The 10063-nt window shown below is 36.8% G+C and overlaps 1 protein-coding gene across 1 annotated transcript; it reads left to right on the forward strand.

Moving 5' to 3' along the window:
• Positions 1-6692: 6692 nt before the first annotated feature.
• gcnt3 (glucosaminyl (N-acetyl) transferase 3, mucin type) lies at positions 6693-8270 on the forward strand. Its single transcript, XM_056451914.1, has one exon. It carries the CDS (start codon positions 6822-6824, stop codon positions 8118-8120), a length of 1299 nt encoding a protein of 432 aa, XP_056307889.1. The 5' UTR covers positions 6693-6821; the 3' UTR covers positions 8121-8270.
• Positions 8271-10063: the final 1793 nt, after the last annotated feature.

Genomic DNA, 10063 nt, shown 5'->3' on the forward strand with positions numbered 1-10063 from the left:
CCCAGTGGCCACATCACAAACAAGCAAGGCAACAAGCTACAGAGCAACTGGAAAATTCTATAACTCTATAATTCTATGTTCTGAGCCAAATTTGGTGGAAAGTGGGTTAACCATATGGAGAGTTCAAAACAACTGATTTTCTAACTAATTCAACATGGTAGACAGGAAGTCGTGCCAACTAGGGAATTAATTATATGAATGTTTTCTGTATGATACAAGGAATCTGCAAGATCAGTCTCATAATAATTGACAAAACTATTGAAAAGTCCTTTGATAAACTGTGTTTGATTTCTATTGATAGCATTTGTTTGTCAATTTTACCCAGAAGGTGGCTCAACCTGATGTAGTTTGGTCAATGTCAGGTCTCACACATCAAGTTTGGTTTCAATACCTCAAATCATTGCAGTGATTTAGTGATGTCATCTGGCAGCATTACATCAAGTTTTCGCATGTGCTAAATGACAACAGTTCTGTCTATCAACTAGAATGCCATAACTTTTGGTCTACATGGTTTGAAGATGATCCGAGTCAAATTTGGTGAAGATTGGATTCACAGTCTAAGAGGAGTTAAAAAAAGAACAAAAGAACTAAATCAAAATGGTGGACAGGACTTTTGGCAGATCATGGCATGATTGGTATCTGTGTTGTCGGCACGACCCAAGGAATAATTTGAGACCAGTTCCATCAAAATGAGCATTTGCAGACAAAAGTTATTATCAAATTTGTAAGTTTAATTAATAATGGCTAATGAATGTCTTATAACTTTCCCATAGGTGGCGCTGTCACCAATTTTTTTTATGGAGCGGTCAGTGTTAGGCCACAATGACAGACTTAAAATTTGGTGTCATTAGGTGCGTTCGACTTAGGTGCGATCTGTCTTAAAGCGGTGCATGCTGGTTAGAAATTTTGCCCGGATTGATGCTGCGCCGACTGTCACATGTGGCATTAAAGTACCGCGACAGAGCTCCGAGATCAGACGACTTACTCAGCCCGTGCAGCATCTGAAGAGCGACTGCATGAGTTCTAATGACAACACTGATATTACACGATTGGCCGAGTTCACCGCATGACAACAACCACGTGTGCTTCAGGTTTATTATTGGACATATTATTTCCGTAATCATTTTTTGTTAAATAATCTGGTTATAAAGGCTAGCTTGTTTGCACAGATTTATTTTCTACCTTTTTCTACCGACTATTTACTGTATTCAGCTCCATGAATGATTTAAATGATATATTTTAGTAAATAACCTAAATATTAACCCAAAGTCTTACAGACTTGTAATAAAATAATCATCATTGATCCTGCCACCCTCAAGGTTTCTTAACAAATTAAGTTAAAGAACTATTGTATTAAATAATTATAAAAGGATTTATAGGATTATACAATATATATATTTTATTTCCTGTCTAGCCGTTTATACCCGCTCTTTCTGGGAAACTTCTACTTAAATTGCTGCTCACTTATTTTAGGAATGTCCTTTCGTTCAATCTTTTTGTAAAGTGAAAATGCTTTCATTATTCAAAAAAATCTTAATCATTGTTTAAGACTTAATCAAAACACCTCGTTTTGGGTTTTACTCGAATATATATTGGAAAGTTTTATATCTACAAATGTGAATAAATATAAACCCCTATTTAGCATATTCAAACAAGAAGAAGTATTAGCCTAAAGCGTGATGTTTAAACTCCAAGAATCTGAGCTTAGTTCTTTGTACGTAATAGGCCTGTTCGTTTTTGTATTACCCTCTTGTTTCCCCTTATTTCTCTCATGCGTTTGTTACATATTTAATTCATAATTCCCTTATTGTTTAAAAATGAACTATAGTTTGTAGAGACTGTATTCTGTTTTTTTTTTTGTAAATCTTTTGCTGTTATAAATAAAAAAATTAAAAAATGATGATGACGCCATGTGATGTCCAGCTTGAAGCCTCCGTTTTCAACTCCGCCCCGCCTGTGCTCGGCTATCCTCGTTGATCACCGGCTGCAGTTGTACTTCATGTCGAACGCATCTATTGTCTTTAAATCGCAGAGATTCAGCCTCAGGTGTAGTTTGGCCTCATGCCATCACATTTGTCGGTGCTGTAAACAAAATCCATTACACCTATCAGCACAAAATCCATAACTTTTCGTCAGCGCGGTCTGAAGATGATCCGAGTCAAATTTGATGCAAATCAGCCAAACGATGCAGGAGGAGTTTTAAAAAGTAGGTTTTTCACTGAAGGCTAGATGGTGGACAGAAAGTTTAGTTAATTAAGGCAGAATTGGTATCGATATTCTCAGGACGACCCAATGAATGTATCAAGAAAAGTTCCATAAAAATAGGCAAAATTAGTCAAAAGTTATTAGCATTTTTAGAAATATAGTTATAACGTTTCACCAAAAGGTGGCGCTTCAATGAAACTTTAAGCACCTTCAGGACACAGAACCGAAGACCGACTTTCATAAAAATTATGATTTCATAAAAATTACACCAATGCATCTATAAAATATAGCAATTTTTGAAATCTTTCAAAATGGCTGATGGCTAAAATGGCTGACCTGGGGAAATCATTAGACTCGGCATGCTCCGCCAGATGTAAAGAGACCAATTATGAATTTTGAACAAAGAGTTGAGAAGTTATAAGCAAAAAAAGCCATTTTTGTTTCTCTGGACCACTAGGAGGTAGTGTGCCAAAACGCTGCAGCTCACTTCAGACCATGGTTGTGATAAATATGTCAATGCGTTACGGACATTAACACCTTAAGTCAATTTTCGCAAGCTTTTAGTTAAATTTATTCGCAAGTTATTCGAAAACGGTTCGTCTAATCAACTTAAATTCCATAACTGTGCGTTCACACCGAAGGCGGTTGAGAGCGTCAGAGGTCGCTCTGGCCGCCTTTTCGAAAATGCTGTCTGCATTCAGCTCCGGCGGCGAGAGCGTCAAAATTCGCTACATTGATGTTGTATTTAAAGGAGCCGTTGCAGCATATCATATCAGATACATTCCTGCGCACTTTTTTATCAAATTCATTTAACATCGGAAGATCAAGTTGCATGTGGTGTGGCTTTGCTCCACTTAATTATCCAATGTGTCTATACGTCTGAAATATTCTGAAGCAGCAATACTGTTTTGTATTGTCGCATGAGATTCCCACATTTTAAAAGAAATATATATATATATATATATATATATATATATATATATATATATATATATATAACAGTAATGCACATCAGTAACTCGCCAGTGACTTTTTTACTGGATGTTCCTGCAAGAAAACATTGCAAATAATTGGAAATCCGACGACCGCAATAATCAAACCCTTGGGAACAACTGTGGACAGAAATGAAAGCCGGAAGTTCTGCAAGGAAGACTGATGTCACGTCATACATAATAATTATCTCGTCAGCCTATAACAACCAAGCACACTACATATAAGTACTCATGTGACGTTGCAGAAGTTTCCCTCCATCCTCCCCATAACCACCACCACCACCACCACGTTGGCCTCATCTCCACTCAGGGGGTTGCCTTCGCCTTGCCTTCATCTTCAGACAGGATCTGCCAGCTCATCTAGAGTTCTGCACCACAGACGGGGCTACAAGACTTTATAAAAGGACAGTAATGAACTTTATCCAAACAATTCTCAATAAACGTTAAAACGTTTATCTGCCACCTAAAAAGACTTTCTTGTGGACAAAAGTGTACAGTGATTGTGTTCTCTGGACTCCTCTCAAGCGGTGGACTTCTTCATTCTGATTGCTTGGCGCCGAACCGCATCATAGCTCATTACCATAAAGCTGACTTGATTTCAACTCTCCTCAACGCTCACACCGACGAAGATGTGTCGCGCTGCTTATCGCCGCTGGCTCCCATTGAAAATGAATGACTTCCGGCTACTTAGACGCTCTCGCCACTTTCGGTGTGAACGTACAGTAACTTTTAGTCAGCATAGTCTATAGATCATGTTTCAATTTTGGTAAAAATCTGACAAACGGCCTAGGACGAGTTCGTTTACATAGGTTTTCAATTAGTATGACCAAAACTGAAAATGTACTCACTATTTACTTAACATCAAGTGCTTTCATACATTCGTGTTTCTTTATTCTGCTCAACACATCTTGAAGAAAGCCGAAAACCTCAAACCATCGACTTCCACAGTAGGGAAAACAAATACTGTGGAAGTCAATGCTTACAGGTTTCCAGATTTCTGCTAAATATCTTCTTTTGTGTTCAGCAGATGACAGACAGACAGACAGACAGACAAGTAAAGGGTGGAGAAACGATGACAGAAATGTCAGTTTCAGATTAACTATTCTTTAACCATGCGGGTTATTTGACTGGTTGGACAAGATTTAATGTCAAGCCCTAGATTAACAGCTCTGGAAGATTGTAGATCGCATTCTTTAACAACAAAAGCTAGATAGAGAACAATACAAAATACGCTCAGTTTAGGTGTCAACGTCATGAGTCACATACAAACCCAAATCATCTATTTCTGCAACTATGCTTGCTCTAGAAAGGGACAGCATTTTTAAAGGAAATCCTTAAAGACTGAAATCAGCAAACAAAGTACATTTATATGTACACTGTAAAAAAAATATCTGTTAATGTTCAGTGTCCGTAATGTGTGATTCATTTATTTGCGGTTGCGAATTGCATTATGTTGATCTCTGCTCTGTTATGGAGCTAATTATATGCCAAAATAATCTGAATTTCAATTTGTGTTGATTTGAATTATTGACAATTGTAAATTTAATAAATCTGAATTTTTATTTGCTGTTAAAAATGTTTTGATTTATTTTGAATTTCATAACTTGAATATTGAATATCTGAAATTTAAGACAACCGAATTTTTCAAGGCTGAATTATTTTATCGATGTGTTTTCAAACTTCTGATTTTTTGTGCTTCCTAGACTCCAGACATCCAGTTTGTAAAAATACTGTTTAAAATTGTGTTTCCCCTGCTATTAAAATACATACGAGTTTAAATTTTACATTAGGCTATATGTAGATAAAAAAAAAAAAACTATTTTTACCTTTTTACAGACCCCCTCCAAACCCACCACCCCCGTAACTTACACCCTATAATTCGTCCATAACCATAATCAAGCAGAGGAGAGTGATTCTTTGTTTGACTGCTGAATCTGAATTTCACAATCTGAATTTCTGGTTATTAATTTGAGGATATTGAATTTGATTATCTGAATTTCTTCATCTTGAAAATTTTAAACAGTATTTTTACAAACTGGATATCTGCAGTCTAAAAGAAGTTTGAAAATGCATCTATAAAAAATTCTGCCTTGAAAAATTCAGTTGTCTTACATTTCAGATGCTTAATATACACATGCATACATACTGTTACGATCATCAGCGATCATAACTCCCAGATCGCTGGATCTCACACACATGGACTACAATTCCTCCATTAAATGGACTACATATTCAGTCATGCCACACACCTGCTCCAATTCTCTACTGATTACACTCGCACCACCTGAGCATTGTCAAAGACTGATTACAGACACTACTTAAACAGCACCCGCTCTCATTTCCAGTGCCGAGTCATGTTATCTGTAAAGTGACGATTCAACGCGTTTTCTTAGTCTTGTTTTCCTGTGTTTTGACCCTAGTCTTGTTTATCTAGTTCTCCCTGTCTGCTGCCTGCCTTCTGACCTCTAGCCTGTATTTGACTACGATTCTGGACTCCCTTTATACATCTGTTTACACCTGTGTTGACCATTGCTTCCCTGACTTTGAATAAACCTGCACGTGGATCCTAAACCTCAATTGTCTCTGTCACTCACCGTGTTACACATACATGCATACATACATATATTACAGTATATGTATTATATTACAGTGTATTTTTGGGAAACCAAAAGATAAAATCCTCCGCTTTCTCAAAGAATCACACTTATATTCAAAAGCCTGAGTGAAATACACAAGACTTGGTCACTATTTACAATAAGGTTTCTTTAGTTCATGTATTGACAGTGTAAAAATGAGTTCTGACCTATGTTTTAGGTCATTGTAACTTATTAAACTAAATTAATCATGCTTTAACCTAATTGTATGAGTTATGCAAGCTGTTTTAAGTCAGTTTAGCATAATAGTTCAATAGTTTCATTTGATTCAGCCTAAAATTTTAAAGGCATCCAGGACTTTTTACAGTGTACTAACATCAACTAATTATAAACAATCATTTTCCATTTATTAATCATAGTTCGTCACTTACTAATGAATTATTAACATCTAAATTCAGGCTTGTGAACATCAGTTAATGCACCGAGAGTTGAATTCATTTACAAATTGTACACTAGAGATGTATTTAAAGCATATATTTTAAAGCGTGAAGTAATATTGATGCTAAAATGTATCTGGGTAGCACTAACATGAACAAATACTTTAATAAATGTGTTGTTCATTGTTTGTTCATGTTAGTAAATGCATTTACCAACATTATCTAATACAATCTTATTATAAAGTGCTACCCAGATACATTGTAGCATCAATTTTTACTTCATGTATTATAATATATGTTTTTAAATACATCTCCAGTGTACAATTTGTAAGTTAATCCTCTTAATAATCATAATACTAGACTTCCACATTCACCAGCAAGCTGAAAACCACACCTACTCTCTCTCTCCCTCTCCCTTCCTCTCTCTCTTTTTTCTTTTTGGCTGGTCAGCCCTTCCCCTCAGTATATGATTTGGTAGATTTCAGTTCCTGCTGCATCGATATGAACCACAGAGGCTGCTTTATACCTCACAGACACTCGTTTCCTCTGTCTGACAGATGACCCTGGCAGGTGACGATCCTAAATAACCGAACATGGGAATCAACAACCAGAGGACTCTAAAGACAGTCTCCATCCTTTCAGTGAGTGTAACCCTTTTCATCCTCGTGATGAACTATCCAGAACAAAGCTGTCTTCCCAAACGGGAGACCAACTTGAATCACTTCCTAAACCAAGATGTTGGAGAACTGCAGGCTTGTTCGGCCATCATCCAAGGAGACATGGACGGAGTGGACAAGGAGAGTTTCAGGAAGCTTCTGGCTTCAAAGAAACGACCGTCTTTGCTAACCGAGTCGTTTTATCTGAACGCAACCACGGACTGTCCAACATACATCGAAGGAAGAGGATTTCTGATGGAGGCTCTTAGTAAGGAAGAAGAGGATTTTCCTATTGCCTACTCAATGGTGATCCATGATAAAATCGAGATGTTTGAAAGGCTCCTCAGGGCTATTTACGCCCCTCAAAATGTCTACTGCGTTCACGTGGACATGAAGTCTACGGAGATCTTTAGAGAAGCTGTGAATGCCATTGTGTCCTGCTTCCCTAATGTGTTCGTGGCCAGCAAATTAGAGAGCGTGATCTACGCCTCCTGGTCTCGAGTTCAAGCGGATGTGAACTGCATGCAGGATCTGCTCAAATCTCCAGTACAGTGGAGGTATCTGCTTAACACCTGTGGCACTGACTTCCCCATCAAGACTAACGCAGAGACCGTTCACTCTTTGAAACACCTCAACGGGAAGAACAGCATGGAGTCCGAGACGGTTCCAGGGAAAAATTGGCGCTGGCAGTTCCATCACAACATCACGAACACCGTGATCCGGACCGATGTTAAAAAGTCGCCCCCGCCAATAAACACCCCCATGTTTTCAGGAAACGCGTACTTTGTGGTTTCCAGAGAGTTTGTGGATTACATCATGACCAGCCGAGAGATTCAGAACCTGATGGAGTGGGAGAAAGACACGTACAGTCCTGACGAGCACATGTGGGCGACGCTACAGCGGATGCCTTCGGTTCCAGGATCCAACTCTCCGAACAATAAATACGAGCAGTCGGACATGAACGCCATCGCTCGGTTGGTGAAGTGGAGCTACCATGAAGGAGATTTAAACAGCGGCGCTCCGTACCCGCCGTGCACCGGGACACACAGGCGAGCGGTGTGCGTGTACGGAGCCGGAGACCTGAAATGGATTGTGAGGCAACACCATCTTTTAGCCAACAAGTTCGACCCTGAGGTGGATGATATTGCAATCAAATGCATGGAAGCGTTTTTAAGGTACAAAGCCGTTTATGGTCGATCGCTGCTGACTGTTAGAAAATCCGATATTGTTTTATGACGCTTTGATATCTGTGTGTTTTTTATAAATGTGTTATTTTTATATCTTCACCAGTATGAATGTAAAAGCTAATATATAATGTTGAATTTTTACACGTTCTTCGCAGGTTATATTTATATAAAAACTGTAATAAAATTGGTATTTTATTTAGTTGGCCATTCAGTTATTTATATAGGGAAAGCTCTCATTGGCTACGAGTCCACCCACATATTTTTAGGTGCATTTTGGATATGCGCATAAAAAAAAAACGGTTGATGGAAACGCCAAGATGCGCATAAATTTTGAAAATGCGCATTAAAAAAACGGTTGATGGAAACGCCAAGATGCGCATAAATTTTGAAAATGCGCATTAAAAAAACGGTTGATGGAAACGCCAAGATGCGCATAAATTTTGAAAATGCGCATTAAAAAAACGGTTGATGGAAACGCCAAGATGCGCATAAATTTTGAAAATGCGCATTAAAAAAACGGTTGATGGAAACGCCAAGATGCGCATAAATTTTGAAAATGCGCATTAAAAAAACGGTTGATGGAAACGCCAAGATGCGCATAAATTTTGAAAATGCGCATTAAAAAAAACGGATTCACTAAATTTTTTTACGTTAAGTGGTTGTAAACAATTAATTTGTGTTGAATTTAAACAAACAAATTAAGTTGAACATTGCTCAATTTAATTTGTTTGTTTAAATTCAACACAAATTAATTGTTTGCAACAGTTTTGCATGCGACACTTTTTTCAGTGCACGTGCACTTTTAAATCTATTAAAAACTCAACTTTAGAAATGTTATCTTAATCTGATCAACGTCTGTAAAAGTGGGAACCTTAAATTAAACATTTCCACTAAACATCAAGCTAAGGTTATATATGCAGTCTTGCTTTGTCAAATTTGTTGTAGAAACTATGCAGTAGCCTAATTTATGTACACTCTCAGAAAAAAAGGTACACGGTGGTACAAATAACGTTCTTTGAGGAACAGTTTTGAACCTTTGTAAAAGTTGTACCTTACATGGTACAGAAAAGACCTCTTATGATACTGTTCTGTACCATTTATGCTATCACTGAAAAAAGTGACGCATCCAAAACTGTTGCAAACAATTTATTTGTGTTGAATTTAAACAAACAAATTAATTTGAGCAATGTTCAACTTAATTTATTTGGGCTGAATTTAAACAAACAAATTGTTTACAAACAATTAACGTAAAAAAAAATTGAGTAAATCCAAGGAATCATCCTTGAATAATTTTTTTCAGTGCACAATTGAAATGAAGGTACACAATTGTTCCCATATAAAAGGTAGATAAGTATTGAACAACTCCTTCTTATTACAATATTGATGAAAATCAATATTACTGGAAAGGCAAAGTGATTTAATGAATAATTTTCATACTAAAACAAGAATCATCATTTAAAAAGCATAAAGAAACTCATAAACATTAATTATTAAGTTCTATAATACAATAATACAAAACAACTGGTAAACCATAAAACTATAGGTATAAACTAAACATTTCAGGCATTTTAAATACATGTTTGGTAAGCATTTTTGACACTGTTAGGTACAAAGTGTTTTATTAATGTGGTGGTCCCTTTATGGATCAGATTTGTACCTTTGACGAAGGTATAATATTGTATCAGTAGGTTTTAAATGTTGGTTTCCCGTGGTACAAATCATGTCCTTAACGGTACAAACTGCAATGGTACACATTTGCTTCTTTGTCTTAAGGTACAATTCTGTACCATAAAAAGGTACGGCCCCAGTGACAATGGTTTGTACCTTCTTTGGTACAACATTGTACCATTTTATCTGAGAGTGTAATTTAACGCAATTATCTGAAATAGCTTCAAAATTACGGCCAATTCTCCACTGTTTCAAGTAAAAAGTTAATAAACGTCACACATTTCATTACTTCTTTATTAAACTTTAATAATTTAAATGTAAGCT

The sequence above is a fragment of the Danio aesculapii genome, chromosome 25 (genome assembly GCF_903798145.1).
Source record: "Danio aesculapii chromosome 25, fDanAes4.1, whole genome shotgun sequence".
Classification (NCBI taxonomy): domain Eukaryota; kingdom Metazoa; phylum Chordata; class Actinopteri; order Cypriniformes; family Danionidae; genus Danio; species Danio aesculapii.

What these genes read in the sequence shown, in the direction of transcription:
- gcnt3 (XM_056451914.1), top strand. Translation starts at nt 6,822, where the DNA reads ATGGGAATCAACAACCAGAGGACTCTAAAGACAGTCTCCATCCTTTCA.